The 20,216-nt window shown below is 42.0% G+C and overlaps 17 protein-coding genes and 1 non-coding gene across 18 annotated transcripts; 8 read left to right on the top strand and 10 right to left on the bottom strand.

Moving 5' to 3' along the window:
* The first annotated feature begins 46 nt into the window (after positions 1 to 46).
* On the top strand, positions 47 to 127 carry EROM_070835. Its single transcript has one exon. It is a non-coding gene; the product is annotated as a tRNA-Leu (tRNA).
* Positions 128 to 165: 38 nt separating this feature from the next.
* On the top strand, positions 166 to 807 carry EROM_070830 (RNA polymerase II transcription; the record flags this gene model as incomplete). Its single annotated transcript, XM_009266556.1, has 1 exon — positions 166 to 807. One exon carries the CDS (start codon positions 166 to 168, stop codon positions 805 to 807), a length of 642 nt encoding a protein of 213 aa, XP_009264831.1.
* Positions 808 to 826: 19 nt separating this feature from the next.
* EROM_070820 (hypothetical protein) lies at positions 827 to 1,414 on the bottom strand (the record flags this gene model as incomplete). Its single annotated transcript, XM_009266555.1, has 1 exon — positions 827 to 1,414. One exon carries the CDS (start codon positions 1,412 to 1,414, stop codon positions 827 to 829), a length of 588 nt encoding a protein of 195 aa, XP_009264830.1.
* A 496-nt stretch (positions 1,415 to 1,910) lies between these two features.
* EROM_070810 (E3 ubiquitin ligase subunit cullin) lies at positions 1,911 to 4,139 on the bottom strand (the record flags this gene model as incomplete). The annotated part of the gene is made up of 1 exon (XM_009266554.1): positions 1,911 to 4,139. The coding sequence occupies one exon, from the start codon at positions 4,137 to 4,139 to the stop codon at positions 1,911 to 1,913; it is 2,229 nt and encodes a 742-aa protein (XP_009264829.1).
* Positions 4,140 to 4,196: 57 nt separating this feature from the next.
* Positions 4,197 to 4,526, bottom strand: EROM_070800 (hypothetical protein; the record flags this gene model as incomplete). The annotated part of the gene is made up of 1 exon (XM_009266553.1): positions 4,197 to 4,526. One exon carries the CDS (start codon positions 4,524 to 4,526, stop codon positions 4,197 to 4,199), a length of 330 nt encoding a protein of 109 aa, XP_009264828.1.
* Positions 4,527 to 4,564: 38 nt separating this feature from the next.
* EROM_070790 (RNA polymerase subunit 8-like protein) lies at positions 4,565 to 4,930 on the top strand (the record flags this gene model as incomplete). The annotated part of the gene is made up of 1 exon (XM_009266552.1): positions 4,565 to 4,930. One exon carries the CDS (start codon positions 4,565 to 4,567, stop codon positions 4,928 to 4,930), a length of 366 nt encoding a protein of 121 aa, XP_009264827.1.
* Positions 4,931 to 4,971: 41 nt separating this feature from the next.
* On the bottom strand, positions 4,972 to 8,151 carry EROM_070780 (Ski2-like ATP-dependent RNA helicase; the record flags this gene model as incomplete). Its single annotated transcript, XM_009266551.1, has 1 exon — positions 4,972 to 8,151. One exon carries the CDS (start codon positions 8,149 to 8,151, stop codon positions 4,972 to 4,974), a length of 3,180 nt encoding a protein of 1,059 aa, XP_009264826.1.
* A 92-nt stretch (positions 8,152 to 8,243) lies between these two features.
* EROM_070770 (60S acidic ribosomal protein P0) lies at positions 8,244 to 9,077 on the top strand (the record flags this gene model as incomplete). Its single annotated transcript, XM_009266550.1, has 1 exon — positions 8,244 to 9,077. One exon carries the CDS (start codon positions 8,244 to 8,246, stop codon positions 9,075 to 9,077), a length of 834 nt encoding a protein of 277 aa, XP_009264825.1.
* Positions 9,078 to 9,085: 8 nt separating this feature from the next.
* EROM_070760 (hypothetical protein) lies at positions 9,086 to 10,102 on the bottom strand (the record flags this gene model as incomplete). The annotated part of the gene is made up of 1 exon (XM_009266549.1): positions 9,086 to 10,102. The coding sequence occupies one exon, from the start codon at positions 10,100 to 10,102 to the stop codon at positions 9,086 to 9,088; it is 1,017 nt and encodes a 338-aa protein (XP_009264824.1).
* A 180-nt stretch (positions 10,103 to 10,282) lies between these two features.
* Positions 10,283 to 11,263, top strand: EROM_070750 (glyceraldehyde-3-phosphate dehydrogenase; the record flags this gene model as incomplete). The annotated part of the gene is made up of 1 exon (XM_009266548.1): positions 10,283 to 11,263. One exon carries the CDS (start codon positions 10,283 to 10,285, stop codon positions 11,261 to 11,263), a length of 981 nt encoding a protein of 326 aa, XP_009264823.1.
* A 93-nt stretch (positions 11,264 to 11,356) lies between these two features.
* On the bottom strand, positions 11,357 to 12,820 carry EROM_070740 (exocyst complex component Sec3-like protein; the record flags this gene model as incomplete). Its single annotated transcript, XM_009266547.1, has 1 exon — positions 11,357 to 12,820. The coding sequence occupies one exon, from the start codon at positions 12,818 to 12,820 to the stop codon at positions 11,357 to 11,359; it is 1,464 nt and encodes a 487-aa protein (XP_009264822.1).
* Positions 12,821 to 12,850: 30 nt separating this feature from the next.
* Positions 12,851 to 13,447, bottom strand: EROM_070730 (DnaJ-like protein; the record flags this gene model as incomplete). Its single annotated transcript, XM_009266546.1, has 1 exon — positions 12,851 to 13,447. The coding sequence occupies one exon, from the start codon at positions 13,445 to 13,447 to the stop codon at positions 12,851 to 12,853; it is 597 nt and encodes a 198-aa protein (XP_009264821.1).
* Positions 13,448 to 13,501: 54 nt separating this feature from the next.
* On the top strand, positions 13,502 to 15,019 carry EROM_070720 (NPL4 nuclear pore protein; the record flags this gene model as incomplete). The annotated part of the gene is made up of 1 exon (XM_009266545.1): positions 13,502 to 15,019. One exon carries the CDS (start codon positions 13,502 to 13,504, stop codon positions 15,017 to 15,019), a length of 1,518 nt encoding a protein of 505 aa, XP_009264820.1.
* A 119-nt stretch (positions 15,020 to 15,138) lies between these two features.
* On the top strand, positions 15,139 to 16,335 carry EROM_070710 (DnaJ-class molecular chaperone; the record flags this gene model as incomplete). Its single annotated transcript, XM_009266544.1, has 1 exon — positions 15,139 to 16,335. One exon carries the CDS (start codon positions 15,139 to 15,141, stop codon positions 16,333 to 16,335), a length of 1,197 nt encoding a protein of 398 aa, XP_009264819.1.
* An 89-nt stretch (positions 16,336 to 16,424) lies between these two features.
* Positions 16,425 to 17,579, top strand: EROM_070700 (putative histone acetyltransferase; the record flags this gene model as incomplete). Its single annotated transcript, XM_009266543.1, has 1 exon — positions 16,425 to 17,579. The coding sequence occupies one exon, from the start codon at positions 16,425 to 16,427 to the stop codon at positions 17,577 to 17,579; it is 1,155 nt and encodes a 384-aa protein (XP_009264818.1).
* Positions 17,580 to 17,631: 52 nt separating this feature from the next.
* Positions 17,632 to 18,387, bottom strand: EROM_070690 (aquaporin-like protein; the record flags this gene model as incomplete). The annotated part of the gene is made up of 1 exon (XM_009266542.1): positions 17,632 to 18,387. One exon carries the CDS (start codon positions 18,385 to 18,387, stop codon positions 17,632 to 17,634), a length of 756 nt encoding a protein of 251 aa, XP_009264817.1.
* A 220-nt stretch (positions 18,388 to 18,607) lies between these two features.
* Positions 18,608 to 19,600, bottom strand: EROM_070680 (hypothetical protein; the record flags this gene model as incomplete). The annotated part of the gene is made up of 1 exon (XM_009266541.1): positions 18,608 to 19,600. One exon carries the CDS (start codon positions 19,598 to 19,600, stop codon positions 18,608 to 18,610), a length of 993 nt encoding a protein of 330 aa, XP_009264816.1.
* A 61-nt stretch (positions 19,601 to 19,661) lies between these two features.
* On the bottom strand, positions 19,662 to 20,171 carry EROM_070670 (hypothetical protein; the record flags this gene model as incomplete). The annotated part of the gene is made up of 1 exon (XM_009266540.1): positions 19,662 to 20,171. One exon carries the CDS (start codon positions 20,169 to 20,171, stop codon positions 19,662 to 19,664), a length of 510 nt encoding a protein of 169 aa, XP_009264815.1.
* Between the last annotated feature and the right edge of the window lie 45 nt (positions 20,172 to 20,216).

The raw sequence follows: 20,216 nt of genomic DNA, 5'->3' as shown, positions 1-20,216 counted from the left end.
TGGGTGGCTCGAAGTATAGCGATACCCCTTTCGAAAGGTAACTTAAGTCAGGATGGCCGAGTGGTCTAAGGCGGTACGTTCAGGTCGTATTCTCATCGAGGCACGGGTTCGAATCCCGTTTCTGACATCTTTTTCATTCATATACAGTATCCGTCTCCATCCCTCATGATTCTTTTTCTCCTTATAGACCTAAAAAACGAAAACTGGGAGCTTACAACAAGAGACCTTTTCAATGACATCATCGTCTTCCTGAATGCATACCACAAGTCGAGCCGCAGTAACCGATTTATAGTTGTAAGCGGGAAAAATATTCTTTTTGACTCTTCGGAAAATGACATTTCGGAAATATACAAGATAACGGAGTTCAACCACGGCTATGACGTTGGAGATCTTGGATATGCACTATGCTTGCATAAAGATGAGCCAACGCAAATTGTAATCTTTACACTTGGGAGGGAACGAAAGGATGAGTATCTGAGGTATCTGAAATGCATGTTTGCAGCACAAAGGCTTGGAGTAAGAATTAGTGCATTTTCATTGTTTGAGAACAAAACAATTCTCCAATGCTGTGTATCAACAGGAGGTGATTATTCCACATCGGAGGATAGGTGCTTAAGGTTCCTACTCTCCCTTCTAGGAACAGGGGGGAGTCAAAAACCCTTGGGGTTTCCAGCAACCTGCTACTGTCATAATAGACAGATACTGCTAGGGCTTGTATGTCCAATATGTCTTTCTGTGTTCTGCAAGTTCATTCCTGTATGCAAGAAATGCAAAAGCAAATTTAGCTTCGCCAAATATGAAAGCTAGAATCAAAATACGATGTGCTTTATTTAGCCATGGAACACAGAGCTTCTCTATTCTTCTTCCCGACATCCTTGCTTCCTGCATACTTCAGCGCAATCTCCTTTCTAATCTTAAGAGGCTCAAGAGAAAGTAGAAGTGCCGGGGGACACTTAGAAATGAATTCTGCCAAGAAGTGTTCCATGTCTTCACTAGTCTCACCAAGCCTGTCCACAACACAGCGGATTATGAATGCCTTGAGCTCCATGACAGTGGGGATGTTAAACAAATAAGAGACGGTCTCCACATCCACCGTATAATACTCCAGAATCCTCTTCATAATGTAGTAAAACTTATCCATCCTTACTAATTGGATCTCACTCCATTTGTCGATAAGATACATAAACATGCTGTGCCGCAATCGTTGGTCTGTGTGGGACAGAAGATCTAGAACAAACTGCTTTTGAGCAACAAACTTTGGTAGCTTCCACAGATAGTAGGCTATGGATGGAGTCAACCTAACAATATCCTCTTCCTTCAAGAGCCCATAGTTGGCATATATGGTTTCGATGGCTGCCTTGTTTGTTTCTATGTCGTTTGATCGGATGGCATCGATGGTCTTTTGGACATCCATGGGGAGCCAAAATTTTGGCTTTATGAGGTCCCTGAATGCTTAAGAGGCTCAGAGACTATCTCCCATCTATCTCAAGCTATCCAAAAGGATTCAAGCCGGTGATGGACATCGATGAAGCAACCAGGATTCTTTCCATAGAGACTCAGTCCCCAGGCATAATGGAGAGATACATGCAGATGATGAGGATCAATCACCCCGACAGAGGTGGAAGCCCATACATAGCATCCAAAATCAACGAAGCAAAGAATCTTCTGGTCGGAAAAAAGCCTAGCTTCTTCTGAGGTTTTCCAAGTATAGGCCTTATAGAATAAACTCTTTATTTGTTAGGATCCCTCAGGACTCACAATCCTCTTAAGCTCGTCTTCTTCATCCTCCAATATCCTCTCGAGCTCCTCTATTTCCTTCAGATACATCCTCCTCTTTTCCTGCGATAGCTCGGCCATGGGGATTAGACAATCTTACTTGTAAAGCTACATACACCAAAGAGGCCTGGTGATCAGGGCAGATAGACATAAGCATCTTCTACGTCCTCTATGATTCCTTTATCTCCAAGGGTTCTTATCCCCTCCAAGAAGATTGCTTCATCGTACTCAAACCTTTCAGTATGCTCAGATAAAATCTCCTTTGCTATCTCTTCCAAACCTATCCTCTTTCTTTTCTTCAACAAACGTGATACAAGAGACTGATAATACACATTCTTGTCTATTTCATGTGCCATACAGATGCTCTCGCTACAATACAAACCTCGGACATCCTTCTCAGCACTAGACACATCTCCTATCTTGTACAGACCTCCACTACAAACCAGGAGGTTGCCCTCAACTAAGGACCTGAGGACATCGTTTGCCACCTTTGCCCCCATCTTCACGGAACTCAGAATAGTCTCAAGATCAACTTGCTCATACTTATTGAAGAGATTAATAACGGAATACTGAGGAACATTCATTTGGATTTCAACCCCACCAACCTCCACGCATACACTTCCTAAATGCCATGCCCAGTGCAACTTCTTTTTATTGAACTTCAAATCATATACTTTTCTTATCATTTCAAGAGGTCCTGGAATTTGGATGAACAAGTTCTCTGTTTGTAGCGGCCAGTATGCTTGTGTCAGAATCCAAACAAACCTATCTCTATCCTTATTGTAACTTAGGGAAATGCTTATGTCTGCAACCATGGCCTCCGCCTTTTTTATAAAATCCTGGTTGCCCTTTCTCCTCATTAAAGAAATCAATTTTCTCTCCTCGCATAGGTTAGGACTTTTCTCCAGTAACCTCTTTCCAAGCCCCAAAAGATATAACTCATAGAACACATGCTTATTCTCCACCATTTTATACAACGTTCCAAACACCTGCCTCAGAAACCCGTTCTTTCCTTCAAATCTTCTTCCGAGCTCGGATCCATCTTCACAAGCATCTCCAGACCCTAGGAACGGCAGCCCTAAGCTTCCCTTGGCCGTGCTTCTTTCAAACTCCTCACCAAGAAACTTGAATACGTTGCTGTTATCTCCTACAATGCACTCGGAAAACTCTAATATCCTTGCCTCTAGAGACGGTTTCAGTCTCATGCAACTGGCTGAAAATTCTTTCTTCAGTATCTTGAAATACTCTTGGTCCCCTAGAAACCCAATATCTACAACATGTCTGAGCATGCAATGAAAAATATAAAGCGTCTCAATACTCTTGCTGTATATATCCATATACTTCTCACTCATTTCTCTTATATATCGAGTAAACACCTCTCTAAAGATTTCATATGCAGACTTGAGTCCAGACAGATTCCTGTAAAGAACAGACATCTTCCTCAAAAAGACATCACCGTGAGACTTTTTAGCCCCTTCTTCCCCCTGTAGCTCATAGAAATCGTTTGTTCGGTAGCCTCCAGAATCAAAACTGTGTTTGTCATGATCCGCCCCTCTAAAAACCTTTCCAAGAATCTCAACTGGAAGTTTATACATCGACATTATCCCATAGATCTCGTTAAAGAGATAATCCTTCTTGTTTAGTATAAACACCTCCTCGAGCACTTCCTCCACCTTTTCCCATGATTCCTCAAGAAATATCTTTTCTCGAATACTTTTCTCGTACCAAATCTTCTCCTTTACATAAAACGAGTATCTTTCAACCTCCGAGCATGCAGACTTAATTTCCTCCATGTACTTGCTCCCAATCTTCTGGAGGGCAAACTGCTCGTATCTCTGTGTGTAGTAAAGCATAGGCTTCTTTAGATCGGGAACAATCAGTCGGAAAGACTCGATTGCTTCCTTAACAACCTCGATTCTCTCTTGATTCACTAACTCAAATCCAAGTGTTGTGTGCTTATACTTCGTCGTTTGCTGAAGCACACACCTTTCCCACAGAAGAAACCCAAGGTCTCTCATAGTCCTTCCTTTCACACACTCGTTCAGGAAGTCACACAGCTCATCAATGGCAAACACCATCACCTTGAACTTCCGGAATCCCTTGTTGTATTCCTCAATCCAATCTCGGGCCTCAAATATTTCTCTTCTTATCTCCCTAGCTTTCATGTAGACAAAGTCTCCTATCTTCCAATACAACTTGCTTTCAAGCCTTGGAGTGGAAGACGTGCAAATAACATATATGCTGTTGTAAATCTCCAGTGCACTGCACACGTCCCCAGATGAAAGCTTCCGAAGTTCCTTTTCTATGGTCATCCAAGCATTGCTAAACTCCTCATCGCTTAGTGCCCTTCTTCCTATGTCCATCCTATGATTTGTTTATGCTAAAATCCAATTATAAAGAAGCAAAAACAAACACATCCATCAAGAAGAAAGCTTCGATAAAATTCCATAAAGAATATCTTTCAGAGCATTGTTTTCTTTGTCTATCCTATCCTCCTTCTCCGCAAGCCTCCCAATCTCTGCCTCCATTTTCAGGTTTTCAACCTCAAGAGCACTTACAATATCCACAAAATCCCTCCTCCTCTCTCCCTCAAAGATGCTCTTCTCCTTTCCTACCATAAACTCGATCTTTTGTTCATCCCTTGGCTTCCGACTCTTATCGTAGAAATCAATGGGGAGTAGCTCTTCAAGGCACTCATCGGTAAGTGTATATGCCTCTTCCCCTTCCTTACCGTTCTTAATCCTCGACATCGTAGGGTATTTCAACACCTAAATTTTTCCACCCTACAATGCAGATCTTGGCTGACAACTTCAAAATTACCGATATCGACAAGGAAGGCAAGCTATACACAAAGGTCTCAAGGATATACATGCAATCTCCTACAATCTCCATTGCCCTTGACTACAATACCACCTTATGCAAGCTTCAGATGGGCCATGCTGTTGAAGTACGTATCTTTCGAGGAATTCATGAGAACATAGACTGCTTCTATCTGGCCTATGGAAGAATCTACAGTGTCGAGCCTAGAGACAATAGAGTCTCTATCACGGCATCCTTTGGGGGCCTGCTACTGATCATGGATGCTCCACAGGAGGCTGTTAAGGGCGTTGGAGATAAGGATGATATATCCCTAGCACTCACCTTCATACTATAAGCTTTATGTTCATAAATATACGAAATTAAACATTATTTTAATCAGAATTCCCTGGTGCTATTCAATATGCAACAGCTGAAGTACTCTATATAATCTCTACTCTCATATATAAACACCTCTCTAGAATCACATATTCTTAATATCTCAAATACAGGAAAGTATCCATCAGAGTTAGAACATCCCTTGAAGATCACCGTAAACCCCTCCTCTATATCCAAACTTTTACTAAAAGCTGTCACAAATACTCCTGTGTCTCCTGCTCTGGGATTTCCACATCTCACCCTCAGACTGTATTTTCCATGGGATAGTTCTCTTAGAACCATTCTTGTACCGAGATCTCGTGCTGTATTCCTCATGTCAGTTGGATCAGGCGCTACTATGACAACCTTCGAGTTTTCATAGCTGCCCATCGATGTGATACAAGAATTCATGAACTGTAGCCTTTCTCTAAATAACCCACAGTCTACCTGTATAAACCTTATTTGAAGAGAAAAATCACATAAAATATACTTAGAAAACCAGGAAGGAACATCTGGCCTCAAATAGGCCACACTCACCCCTGAAATATCTTCAAGCTCTTTTCTATAACACAAGTTGATGTGAACACGCCTCTCCTTCTTCAGATCGAGAGAGTCTATCCTTTTATTAGTTAGAAGAAGGATCTTGAGTTCAGAAGCACTTCCATGGTTCAATATCCATTCATGTGTGGCCTTGAGGAGATCAGAGAAGGTGTTTATGACATTGAAGTGAGCACAACCTTGCTTTTCTCCCACTATAGACCATTTCTGAGAACATTCATGGACTCCATTATAATACAGAGATTTCACACTTGTATCTCTATCAACCTTGTATTCTCTTTCTGTCCTTTCCCATTCATTTCTGGCAACAATTTCAATCCTCAGAACATCGGACTCCGACTTTATAAATAAATTGGCTCTCTGCTTAAAAAGGCCAGAGTGGACGAGAAAATCTCCATCCCACACAAAAACCCAGTATTCTCCCTTATCTTTCAAAGAAATCTCTATCTTGACCATCTCATTCGCCCTGGAAAGACTCACGGCAGCGTTGTTATTGCAATTCCAAGGTCTTTCTCTTTGTCTCTCTATCCTTTTCAATAGTATACAGCATCTTGAAACTGCCAGGTGCTTGCCTTGGAACATAAAGATTTGAGACAACCCCATAAGAACCCTCCGGAGGTTTTTGACAACATGCTCCGTATCACACACAAGCGAAAACCTTGTTATTGGATATCTCCTGATGTGAGCCTTTACAAGGGCCATAAGCTTACATCCCATGGACATTTCATACATGACACCCAACTCAGAACAAATCTCTTTGATGGTCTCTTCGTCTTCTTCTCTATATCCTAGGGAAGAAAGCTCCTTAGACTCAAAGCACAGTCTAAGTATGGCATCTTCATCATGCGTGTCGCTAATTTCCTTCAGCCATCCTTCTACTGTTTCATGTGGTAAGTAATACATGCTTGCAATCCTCCCATACTCTGTACTACAGAACTTCCATGTCCTGAAGTCTCCAATCCTCTTTTTGTATATTCTTATCATTCCACATTCTCCTAACCTTTTGCAGGTAAGAATGACATAATCAGACAATGCTTTGTTTTCATCACGTAGATCTTCCATGCTCACCCCATAACACATCGGATTCTTAGACATCCGGATATACATAAATGTACTCTTCAGCCACACCATAGCTGTGCTGACATCCTCAATCGTGCCTAAATAGATTTCTGCATTCATTACATCTGCAACATGCTGAAGCAGCCTGCTTTCCACATCTCTGCTGTTCTTGAGCAGAGACACATAGTGATCCATCTTATCCCCTGTCGTTATCAAGCACCCCTCTCCTCTAACGTCAAATTGAGGTCTCCCTGCCCTTCCAAATATCTGGAGCACATCTAAAATCCCTATATCACTAAACATTCCTTTTGAAGAATCATAGAATCTCGTTCCCTTGATTATTACGGCATATGCTGGGAGATTCACCCCCCAAGCTAAAGTCGATGTTGTAACCAGTATCTTTATTCTCTTCATCTTAAATTCATCCTCCATATACAGCCTTATCCTCCTTGGAAGTCCGGCATGATGTATCCCAACTCCTCTTCTTACAAGCTCTAGAAGTGCCCCACCTACCACACCATCCTTCACTTCTCTCTTTACATCTTCATCGCTTAAAAGCTTGGCAGTTTTGGTTGTCTCCCCCCTGGAATGAACAAACACTAGAACCTGCTTTCCATCATCCAGGTATTCTTTTACCTTCCTCCTTAGGAAATCTTCTTCAAGTTGAGGCTTGCTTTTTCTTGTCATTCCAACAACACACATCCGAAGCGGGACAGGTCTGTATCCTTCGTCAAAGCTAAACACGTGTTCAGCTCTCAAAAACATTCCCACGTCTGAATAGTTGGGAAGGGTAGCAGACAGCCCCACAATGCGTATATGCCTTTGCCAAAGTTCCACATGCCTAAACATCCTGCATACAATTGCTTCCACAACAGGTCCTCTCTCGTCTTGAAGAATATGAATCTCATCAAGTATAACAAGCCCAATCCTGCCTTGGAACACATTGTACTGCTTCCTTGTCACCACGTCAAACTTCTCGGGTGTAGATACTACTACATCATATCTTACCATATCCTCAACCCTCATTTCGGTGTCTCCTGTGTATTCCACAACTCTTTGGCCTCCAAGCTTCTTTCTATATTTAGATGCTATTTCCGTTGCAAGTGCCCTCATTGGAACTATATAGATGACCTTGTCTCCCTTTCCCAATGCCCTGAGAACACACAGAAGAGCGACATCTGTCTTTCCAGAGCTTGTAGGTGCACATACGAGCAGGTTCCCATCACCTCTATATGCAGCCTTAAACACCTTAGACTGGACCCTGTTAAATGTCTTGTAATCGAAGTACCTTTGATCCTCTCCAGTAGCATCTGTGCAAATGATTTCAGAACCATCACTTTCTATGGGAATGGACTCCGGAAAGTTATACTCCACATAAAATCCTCTGTCCACTACTTTGTCCTGAGAAGTAAAGTACTCTTGATTCTTGCAAATCATCTCTATCTCGTCCATCATCTCGTATCCAAGAATCTCGACCAGTCTTTCCTGATAAGATGGATCCCTAAGTGCTTGGCTAACCATATCCATTGTTTCCTTTGGAGATATTCCAAGCTGGTGAGAAACTCTCCTAACCAGTCTGTCCATTTCAGAGGGTACATGATGCAATTTTCAAATCATTATCATCCATCTTCTCGGTAGCCATGCCCTGTCTGATGTAAGTTTCCAAACATAACCTGATGGCCAAAAGAGAGAAATTTTTTCACCCTAGAATGACCAAAATGGATGGCAAGGAAAGAAAGGAGCTGACATATGAAAAGGCTAAGAAGCTCTTTGGAACTTACAGTAGGTTTGCTCTTGTCGGGATCGAGAATGTGGAGTCCACCCAGCTGAAGGACATCAAAAGACAATGGGGAAACAATGTAGAGTTTCTAATGGGAAAGAACAGTGCGATTAAGCGGGCAATAGCCGATCTAGGAAAGCCTGAGCTCAGCAGAGTCCTTGACCTTATCAAGGGAGATGTCTGCTTTGTGTTTTTTAAGGGGGATGCCAGGGATATCAAGAAGACCATTGACGAAAATGTCCGGGAGGCATGTGCCAAGGTTGGGAACATTGCACAGAAGGATGTGTGGGTGGATAGCTGCATCACAGGGATGACACCGGATAAGACGTCATACTTCCAAGTTCTTGGAATAGCAACCAAGATCACAAAGGGTAAAGTCGAGATCATTTCTCCATACAAGGTTCTTTCCAAAGGAGATAAGGTCGGGCCTTCTCAAGCCAATCTTCTCGGGATGTTGAACATCAAGCCATTCAGCTACAAGATGACTATGCATCATGTTTATGAAGATGGGGTGGTTTATGACTCATCTCTTATTGATATTGAGAAGGAAGACATTCTTTCGACTCTGAGAAGCGCAATAAGTAGCATAGCAGCAATAAGTCTCGGGGCCGACATCATTACACAGGCAAGCATGCCTTACAACATCAGAAACTCATTCAAGGATATCCTTCAGATTTCCTTAGGGATTGATTTCATGATCAAGGAGCAATCCATGATTACAGCTAATTAAAAGGACATTTATTCCATCTTGCTTTTAGCTTTTCGGCTCAGAACAAGCTCTGCATTTATCAAGCTCACATCTGGCGACTTGAAAGTGGATCTGATGATGGATATTACATCCCACACCATTCTCAGATAGCATATTCCTATGTATGCCAGGCCTATCTTTGGATTCAGGACCATGAAGATTATTGCAAGGCATGGAGACTCATTTTTTCTTGTAAAGAACAAGAACGACATGGGAAAGAATGAGTAAAGAAGGGCCCCAATAAATATTCTTGGGGTAGAAATATGATAGGGTGCATAGGCCCAATCAAATGTATAGTATGCCAAGACAGAAAGCACCAGTGGGACGAACACGATCATATCTATGTATCCGCCATTCACAGGAATGTAAAAGTAGCTTCCATATGGATGAGTTCTTATAAATGAGATGGATTTGATGAAATTCAGGAATACCTTTAAGCTCCTGGGTGTATCCTTCAGTACTATGTACAAGCGGTTTGATGGGGTGTTTGTAAGAATGATGTCCATAGGATCAAATGCCAGTTTGAAAGGAAAGAACTCCCCGGCAACGAGGAGGAAGTCTGAGTTTGGCTGATGATTCTTTAATGGGTGTATCAGCACACATGCCTTGCTCCCAAAGCTCAGATCTATTTCAAACAAGTAGATGCACTTCTCATCAGGTGGGTTTAGATCAATGATCACATTAATGTTCCTGATGTTCATGGACCTCAAGGTTGAGATTAAAGGATGATAATTTTCCTTATACTCTGGATATCCTTGAATCCTCAAGGACAGTCTTGGCGGTAGACTATTAAGGGCAAACTTGTTCCCGATGAAGAAGGGCCCGGTGTCTCTATTGACAACCTTGATGGTTCCATCTAAATAGTGTTGTACAGGCTCTGCACTAGAAATTTCACTCTGTTTTTTCACTCTGAATATCAGTAAAGGCACTATAACAAGAGCTACCTTTATCAGTTTCTGATATTTTTTGATGTCTTTGGAATGTTTTGATAGTCTATTCAGAATCATTTTCCTTGGGTACCTGTGTTTTGTTTTTTGTTTGTAGAACCTCAAGACTTAGGCAGAGATGCTTTTCTGGGCCTAGTGATTGGACGTATTGGAATCATCAGGATTGATTAAAAATGCCGATTGGGCCTTCTCTCGTTTATTCTGTCAAATGTATTTAAACAAAATTCAATGTGCTTAGAAATGAAGGTAGGAATAAATGGATTGGGAAGGATAGGAAAGCTGGTGTACAAAGTCTTAAGAGAAAGAGGTGTTGAAGTCCCACTTGTGAACGACCCACACTTGAAGCCCGAGCAGGTTGCTTACCTTCTGAAGTATGATAGTGTGTTTGGGAAGTGTAAGGAGTGCCAGGTCGAGGGTGATAAGATCGTATACCGGGGGAAGAAGACATGCCTGTCCAGCTTTGATAAACCAGAGAGTATCCCATGGACGAAATACGGTGTAGATGCCGTCATTGAGGCAAGCGGGGTATTTACAGGCCTTAAGGAGTGCGAAGGTCACAAAGACGTCAAGATTGTTGTGATTACTGCACCAAGCAAAGATGCACCTATGTTTGTGTATGGAGTGAACCATCAGGATTACGTATCCCAAAGGGTCATTAGTAATGCAAGCTGTACCACCAACTGCCTAGCCCCTCTTGTTAAGGTCATCGATGATAACTTTGGGATTGTAGAAGGACTAATGACCACAGTGCATGCAGTAACCGCCACACAGAAGATTGTTGATGGAATAGGAAAGTCTAGCAGAAGGGGAAGATCGGGGCTGAGTAACATAATCCCTGCAAGTACCGGTGCAGCAACCTCTGTAGGAAGGGTGATTCCATCTCTTGCCAACAAGCTTAATGGAATGGCCATGAGAGTTCCTGTTTCAAATGTTAGTGTTGTAGACCTTGTTTGCAGGACAAGAAAAGAAACAAGCATAGAAGAGATAGTAAAGGCCATTGAGAAATTCTCAGAAAACAATGAAGGGATCATTGGAACAACCAGAGATCCGGTGGTGAGCTCTGATTTCATTGGAGACCCAAGAAGCTCTGTGCTCGACATCAATGCAAGTATCTCGATGGGGTCCAACTTCTTCAAGCTCATCAGTTGGTATGATAATGAATATGGATATTCATGCAGAGTATGTGACCTGTTGGAATATGCGTACTCTAAGAAAAAATGATATTAAAGCCTCTATCTCATTAAATTTAATTTTCATGCATGCATTAGAAAAGTCTGAAGTGTTAGAGCCATTCTACCTGCCGATGCCTCAAGATTATACTGCTTCTCTTAATAGCTTGTCTACTTCCTCAACCTCTTTTTCTTCTACATTGTTTGAAATCATCTCCCTCATCTTCTTGATAACTTTGTCTCTGAAGCTTTTTTCTCCACCAATAAGAGGTAATACACCCCTCACATTCTCTACTACCTTTCCATTCCCAAGTATTGTGTCAATACAGCTCTTTTCAAACTCCGATTCTACCTTCCTTTCTGCATCCTCGACCTCAGAAATCCTTTCACTGCACACATTCTTCATATGGTTTAATAACCTCCATCTTCCTATGGTTCTCTTTAGATCCCCCCTGTCTTCTTCTTCCATAACCCTTTGAACACCTAAAACTACAGCCTTCCTCTTCACCTCCTCGTTACTCGACTTCCTCAGAACTTCCTCCAGTTTTCCAACTCCATTCTCCTTCCTCCCCATCTTCTTCTTTAGATATCCGCTCTCCAATTTTTCATACACATTTCTAAGCTCATTCTGAAAAGAACCATATACATCCTCATCCGGCCTAATCTCCTTCCAACTCTTTCCTAATCCGTTCAATGTTTCTGCATCTGCGATATCATACACATCTTCAACAAACTCTGTAATCAAAAGGCCAGTGTTTCGGAAGATCTCCGCACATGTTCCTTCAATCTCCATGCTTTTGAGGAATCTATCTTCGCACCTCACTATGCTTCGATACGACTCAAAAAGAGTTTCAAATATACTGTCCACCTTGTCTTGCGTCACACCCTCCTTCAACAGTCGAAGAACAGTCTTCAGATGGAACCCAAACTCCCTTTCATATAGCTTTTTCGACCGTGCCATGTATATGGAACATATAACAATATAATAATCCCTATACCTCTTTGAATGCTGGATTATCTTCTTGAACCTCTTGATAGCCCCATACAAACCTTTGTGGACCTTCAGCTCTCCACTACTTTCACTCCCAACCATAAACCCTCCTAGGTATGTTATAAACCTCTTGTAGAACCCTCTTAATGCATCGTTGATCCTTTCTTTCTTTTCTCGGACTATCCTAATGTCATACTCGTCGACACAGAAACTATCCAACACTTCTAATGCCTTCTCAATCCTACAAACCCCATCAATGCTGTCAAATGACTCACTCTCCAGTGCTATGAAATGATCTTCCTTAATCTCCACATTGATTAGTAATTCCTTCAAGTGTTCATATATTGAGGTCTGGTACCTAATCTCATTCTCAAGCTTTGTATTTTCCCTCTCTATCTCTTTCATCTCTTTTGCCAACGATTCCAGTTTGATCGTATACAAAGACAGACTCAAATCAATCTCCTTGCACTTCGTTCGGACTTGCTCAAGGTTCGGATATATCTTTGGGATCTCGCCCATGCATCTCTCCAACATGTTTATTTTATCTTGATCAACCTTCCCACCACCTTCGTTAAGAAATAGGTCATCAATCTCCTTCTCCATCCTAGGGCTATCCATTTGTCAACAAAACACATATAACACATGAAACTACCTTCCTTCCTCTTTAGGCCCCTTCAGATACTTTTCTTCAAGTCTGGAGAGAAAGCTTACTTCCCCTTCCCTCCGCCTCCCAAGCAATTCTTCTAATGGAGCATCAATATCTATCCCCATCTCATCTGCAATCTTTCTAGCCATCTTTTCTTCCCTTGCCTTTCTCTTTTTTCTCATCGCATCTTCACAAACCTTCTTACAATACTTGTTATATTTCTTGAGAGCTCCACACTCAATAAGCCCATCAATAATCTCTCTAAGCCTGCTCTCATCCCTGTCATCAGATAGAAGAAGATTATCTACAATCTTTGCCATCTTTCCTTTGTATCTGTTGTATAATGCAATGATGTCATCGACCTCCTCTTTCGAGCCTTTGTACACCTTCATTACATCATCAACAGGTATAATCTCCACAGTTGGCCTTTTTTGTATCTCTTCATACGCCCGACATATTTCTTCATATCTCTCTCTGTTTCCTGTCTTACTGTCCGGATGATGGGCTCGTTGCAGTCTTCTGTATGCTCTTTTTACCTCCATGTCTGTGGATGTTCGTTCCACTCCTAGTATCTTGTACGGATCCTTTCTTCTCTTCATGATGGGCTTGTCATTCACTCCCGATCAATAAAAACAAGACCAAGAAGCCCTGGAATGATATTCATCGTTCGAGGCCCGGAAGGCCAAAGACGGGTGGAAGTGGACGAGGCAAGATCCCTTGGACCCCAACTGCTCGCTTTCTTTGAGGTGGACCAGATAAGTGTGTTCTCAACCCCGGACAAGCAGGACGAGTTTGATAAGAGCCAGACACCAGTTACTTTAGGGCTTAAGAATGGCCAAGTTCTGTATGTTGAGTATGAAAAGAAGAATGAGATGCCGAAGAAAAGGCAGGATGGTGACAAGACCATAAAGAGAGGGAGGGATAGGATGCTGTGCCAGCATGATTCCAATGCAATGTGTAGTAACTGTGCACCTTTGGATCCATGGGACGAGAAATATTACAAGGACAATATGATCAAGTACCTTAGCTTTGGATCATATCATGAGATGATGAAGAGCAAGAAGAAGGAGCTGTATGTTGATGACTATTCTGTTGTAGTATGTTCGGATCATGGATCCAATACAAGATGCAATAGATGCCAGGAGAAGAACATAATACTAACACCTCAGGTATTCAGGATGGTTGATCATGTTGAGTTTGATGGGCAGCACCTAGTGGAGAACTTCATTAGGAACTGGAGAGAAAGTGGAAGACAGAGATTTGGGTTTCTTGTAGGAAGGTATATGGACCATGACATGATTCCATTGGGGATGAAGGCTGTTGTTTCTGGAATATGGGAGCCAGAGCAAGAGGATTATCCAGACGGGTTTGTAATAACAGGATCTATAGACGAACCCTTTGGCGGAACGGGGTTTGGGATAGTTGGGATGATATACACTGATATCCTCATGGAAAAGGGTGGGGTGACAAGTGACAAGCTTATTAGAGACTATTTCTTATCATCTTTAGAGATTGAATTTATGGCAAAGATGCAGCTCATGCACCCACACACTCTTAAGGATGGAGGCCATGAGGTGGAGTTTGGGTCAAGGTTTGTGACCATAATTGCCACTGTAGAAAAGGACGGAAGCATAGGTCTCCAAGAATACCAGGTAAGTAATCAGTGCATGGCGCTTGTCAAGGGAAATTGGATTCTTCCTACAGAAAACCCAAAAGTATTTCTGGCAAGAAGGGACATTCTTTATAGAACAAAAGCAAAGGAATCAATGATTAAGGCAGATCCCTACCTTCCAGGAGAGTTCTTCCTAGTAAAGCTGACGCATGGATGCAAGGCAAATCCACTCTTCAAGAATACTGAATTCATTCCAAAGAAGTTTGGGGATAGAAGGATGGCCGAATACTTTGGAGGAGACTTTTCGTTGGAGAAGTTCTCGAACTTTACTCTTCTAACAAGGATGCGGGGGATGTTTTCCAACTGGAAGGACCTTTTCATATGTATATCTTCACAGAATAGAAGTAAGTTCAAGGCCATCTCAAAATCAAAGGATTTCAAAAGCTTTGTATCCAGCATGGAAAGGTATAGATGTGCTGGATGGGAATGTAGGGCGTGTACTTTTGTTAACGAAAGAAACACATCTGCCTGTGAGATGTGCAATGGCAAAAGGGAGTGACTGCCCCTCTGTGATTAAATGCTTTATGATAGTCTTGAGATGTGTGAGGAGAAGCCTGGTTTTTTCTAGATTTTTTCTGCAGTAAAAAAAAGATAAAAGAGACTGGCTGTTGCAGGGCCATGTCTAAAGATCCTAAGGGATATTATAAAATACTCGAGCTGAGTCCTGGGGCATCTATATCTGAAGTAAGAAGAGCTTACTCAAGACAGCAAGCAAAGTATCATTTAGATTCACCATTTATGAAGGACAAACTGAAGAATGCAGCTAATGATGAGGAGAGAGAAAAGATAAAGAAGGAGTGTGGGGAGATGTCTGCAAAGCTGAACTCTGCCAAGAGTGTACTGTTTGATGAGAAGAAGAAGAAGGAGTATGACAGCGGAGTTGGGGAGTTTGGGGCTCACTTTTCTGGGGGAGGCTATTCAGACATTTTTGACATATTTAGTCAGTTTACGGGGGGCAGAGGCCATCAAAGGACAAATAAGGTGAATTCTACGAAGTATGTCATAACCATTTCTCTTAGAGAGTCGTTTGTCGGGAAGGTGTCGAAGTTCAATGTTAGGACTGAAAAGATATGCCCTACATGTGACGGGAAGGGAGGAAAGGATGTAGAAGCGTGTAAGAAGTGCAATGGAAGTGGAGTGTGTACTACCCGTAGAAACCTAGGGGGGTTTGTGACTCTTGCAGAAACACGATGTGATTCCTGTGGAGGGTCTGGGAATAAGATTAAAGGCAAGGCATGTAGCGCATGCAACGGCGGGGAGTATATACAAGACAAGACCATGTTTGAAGTGAATATAAAGCCAGGAGTTAGAAAAGGAGAGAAGATTGTCTTTGAAGGCATGGGGGACCAGAGAAGAAACCATGTTCCTGGAGATGTAATTTTCATAATTGATGTGCAAGAGGACAGTAGATTTGAAAGGCGTGGGAATGATCTGATAGGCAAGATAGATATTCCTCTATGTACTGCTATTGGAGGAGGTGTTGCATACTTCACCCACATCGACGGGAGACTGCTCGAGATAAATGTGAACCCTTTCAAGACGTTTGACACTGTTCTTAGGATTCGCAACGAGGGATTCAAGGGGAATAAAGTGGGGAATCTGGTTCTAAGGCCGAATATCATAATTGGAAGTGAGTCTGACCGAGCAAAGATTATGCAAGTATTGCCGGCACCACCGAGAAAGCCTTATGGAACGTTTACGAAGGTGAACAGTGAGTTTGGTAATATGCCTGAGGCCGAGAGGGAACAAGAAGATGCTTCTGATGATGGTATGCATAATGCCAAAAGCTTCTTTAACAACTTCAGCTTCTTTTGAAGACGAGAATAAACGATTTAAGGTATAATAAGCTATTTCCGAATTCTAATCTGATGAGTTTTTATTCTGTTGTGCTAAGACCCTAGTAGATGAATAGCCAGGTGCTAGAACAGAAGGTGATCAATGAGGAATACAAAGTATGGAAGAAAAATGTGCCATACTTATACGACCTCATGTTCTCCCACACTCTGCAGTGGCCATCTCTTTCTGTCCAATGGTTTCCTGATGTGAGGAGAGATGAGGATATTGGTAGAACAACACAAAGATTGCTTCTGAGCACTCATACAAGCGGGAGTGAAGACGAATATATAATGATAGTCAATGTTGAGTTTCCTGATGAATTTGATGAGTCTCTGAATGAGGAAGTGAACGGAGACATGAGATTGAAGATTGTCCAAAGGATTTCTGTTATGGACGAAGCCAATCGAGTCAGATATAATCCATCTGCATGCAATATATTGGCAGTACGTTCTGACATTTCCGATGTACATATCTATGACTACACAAAGCACTTGTCCCATGAGAAGATCCCAAGGCCCGATATGGTCTTAAGAGGGCATGAAAGTGGAGGATTTGGATTATCATGGAATAATCTGAGTCCTGGAGAAGTTGCTAGCTGTGGAGAGGATGGGAATGTATGTGTATTTGACATAACACAGGAGTCCTCTTTGGTTTCACCCATGGTGACACTGAGTCGGCACAAAGCAGCTGTTAACGATTGTTCCTTTGGTTTTTTCGATAAAGAGCTACTATCATCTGTTGGGGATGATGGGATTCTAATGTTCTGGGATACGAGGACCGGAGATTGCATACACCTTGTTGAAGAGGCACACAGCTCCGATGTTCTTTCTGTAAGCTTTTCCTCACTTGATGGAAATGTTGTTGCTACATCATCTGAAGACAAGTCTGTGAAGATATGGGACAGGAGAAACCTTTCCCAACCGTTTCAGGTTTTCCTGGGACATTCAAAGGATGTGCTGAATGTGGAGTGGTCTCCTCATGATAGTGGGGTGCTTGCATCTGGAAGTGCAGACCGAAGAGTGATTGTATGGGATATGAACCGGGTTGGAGAACCAGTATCTGAGGAGTACAAGGCAGAAGGGCCTTCTGAAATGAGGTTCTTACATGGAGGCCATACAAGTACTGTGTGTGACATTTCCTGGAATCCGGCTGAGCCCTTTGAGATTGCTAGTGTCTCAGAAGATAATATATTACAGATATGGCAGATGCCACAACCTGAATGAAAAAAGTTTTGTGAGATTTTATTAGTTTTTCTATTGTTTGATGCAAGAAGGTCTAGTTAGAGCTAAGCTTATATAACACAAATACTTGAAGTAATCCTCCCACAAAACCTCCTAAGTATTGGCCTCCAAAATAAAGCCAGAAGTGTGTCCATGTGTTTGACATTATCACGGGAGCAAATGTGAGTCCAGGGTTGAATGCACCTCCAGAGCTTGCCAGGCCTAGGAATGCGAGGAATCCAAGTGTCAGTCCTATGGACAGAGGTGCGGTAATTCTGCGATCAACAGGCTCCTTCTCATCGGGATCCACAAACTTTCCATCGGTATCAACCTTTGGTTTGTATGGATTCACAGCTACTGCAAAGACGATGTGAACAAAGATTGCTGTGAGAAAGAACTCTGTGAAGAAGACATTGAGATTATCTCCTCCAAAGGAACTAGGTGCAGGTCTTATTATGTTCAGTGTTTCCTTATATCCAATAGGAGAGCATGGGATGAGAGCACACACAGCAAGCATGAACCCTACATACTGAGCCAATATGTATCCTAGCCCATGAAAGATCCCGATCTTACCTGTCAGTATTGCTGTAAGTGTGATTGCAGGATTGAAGTGTGCGATGGTTACGTCGCCAAAGGAGTATATTATTCCAATAGCAGAAAAGCCAACTGTCAATCCAACAATGACTCTGGCGGCCGATTGCTGAGAAACGGTAGACCCTAGAACGGCAGAATAAACGGCAAATCCAAAAACAAAAGAGGCAACCATTTCTCCAAACATGGACTGTAGTGTCTTCAACGTCTCCCTAGCCATTTGTTTGTTTTATTTTCTTCTTTAAATATTTTGCCTTCTGATTCAATAAAGGTAAGTAATTAAGGCATACATTTTAGTATCAAATTAAATCACTAGTAGAGGCCTGCACAGGTCCTAAACACTACTTATAGATTTAACGGATATTATTCTATGTAAACAATGATCAGATTCAGATTAATTTAATCACTGTGATCTTATAACCTTGTATTTTATCACAAGCCTATCCCCAAAGCCACCAAGTCATTCTAGGTGCGAACCCGTCTCTTGTGGGGCGAGAGACAATGCTATCCTTACGCACAATAACTATATATAGAATGAAAAGAGAAAATGTGAATAGATAGAAGAGATATGGAGAGTTCAGCGAATGCTCCAGAATTGTCTTTTTCCACACCCAAGGCATGGCAGAAGAGCAGAACAGAGAAGATATTATTATGAACAGCACAGACATTGGTGAGTACACTGAAGGAAGGTTGATGCTTCTATTTAACTTGGCGATGATCAGAGACCCTGCAAGAATACTATTTGATACAATGAATGGAATAAAGACACTATCCATTTTGTGGAGTTCTTCTTTAAATGTGGATGTATCAACGAACGCTAGCATAGTCCCAGCCACAGCCATTGCTAAAAAGCTGAAGAAGTTGGATGATTCTCTGTCCCCAATCCTCCCGAAAAACTCTCCAAACAATACTCTGATTCCAACTATAGGAATGAAGAATATTATATTCATGGATCTGTTTGTGATGTAATATCTCATGAAGTCTGGGACCTGGGACCTCGAGAATCCATGCTCTTCTACAAACCACAGGTCAAATAGTGGAGAGAGGAATATGACACATATGCAAATCATGAAAGCAGAGCTTCCAAAGGGAATAAAGCAGGACAGAATGGAAGCTGTTACTTGATACATTAGATAGGCTAGGCAGAAGAACAATGAGTTCATGTGGAGGATCTTTGTGTACACAAAGATAATCATGATGTCTATCAAGGCACTGATAGATCCCGTGTATGCAGAGATAGGTGTAATCCTTGTCTTTGCCCTCATCATATGTGCTAGGTTGAACAGCGTTAGAACTATTGAGATAAACAGTGTCGAACTTAAGAAAAATGCACAGTTGGCTGTTTTGCACACAAAGCTTTCCATCGACAGCCCCACCATTAGGCCGAGTGTCACAATTATGCTGCAAGCCATGCTTTTATATTCTATTTCCATGTGGGGTGGGCTCCTTTGGTTAACTTAAGGAGCAAGACCTATCATAAAGGAGTTACTAAAGTCATTTTATTGAGGGCTTTACGAGCTGGACCTGGCCTTCCAACTCCTCAATCACCCGACTTAACATTCTTTCTCCATCATGTGCATTCTCTGAAATTACAAACACCTTGACCAAGTAATAATCATCAGTTTCCTTATGCTTGCTGCTCTCCTCAGAAACGTGCTTTGATATCTCGATGTGGCCTGGCTCTTTCTCAAAAGTTATCAACTCAACCTTTCCCTGCCTCACTAGCTCAAATCCAAGCGAGAACAGAAACACCTTAAGAGTGCCCAGAGTCCTGACCCTCGACCTCTGTACTTTTGAGCAAAGCGACATCCTATTCTTGTTCCTATCTGGAGCCCCTCTGCTTATCAAATAAACACCATCACTCTCTTCAGACACAAGTAACACGTTTAGTCCATTGGAAAATATACTTTCAGTAGCAATCTTGTCTGTTCTTTTGCATAGCCTCAGATAGTTGCAAATACAGTCGATCTCCTTTAGATATCCAAATACAGAGCATTCAATCATTTAAGGGGATAGTGCAAAATTTGTTGCAAACACTCAGGCATCATG

Source organism: Encephalitozoon romaleae, chromosome VII (genome assembly GCF_000280035.1).
Source record: "Encephalitozoon romaleae SJ-2008 chromosome VII, complete sequence".
NCBI lineage: Eukaryota > Fungi > Microsporidia > Unikaryonidae > Encephalitozoon > Encephalitozoon romaleae.
The sequence above is the reverse complement of the archived record's forward strand: the minus strand, read 5'-3'. Positions and strand labels throughout refer to the sequence as shown.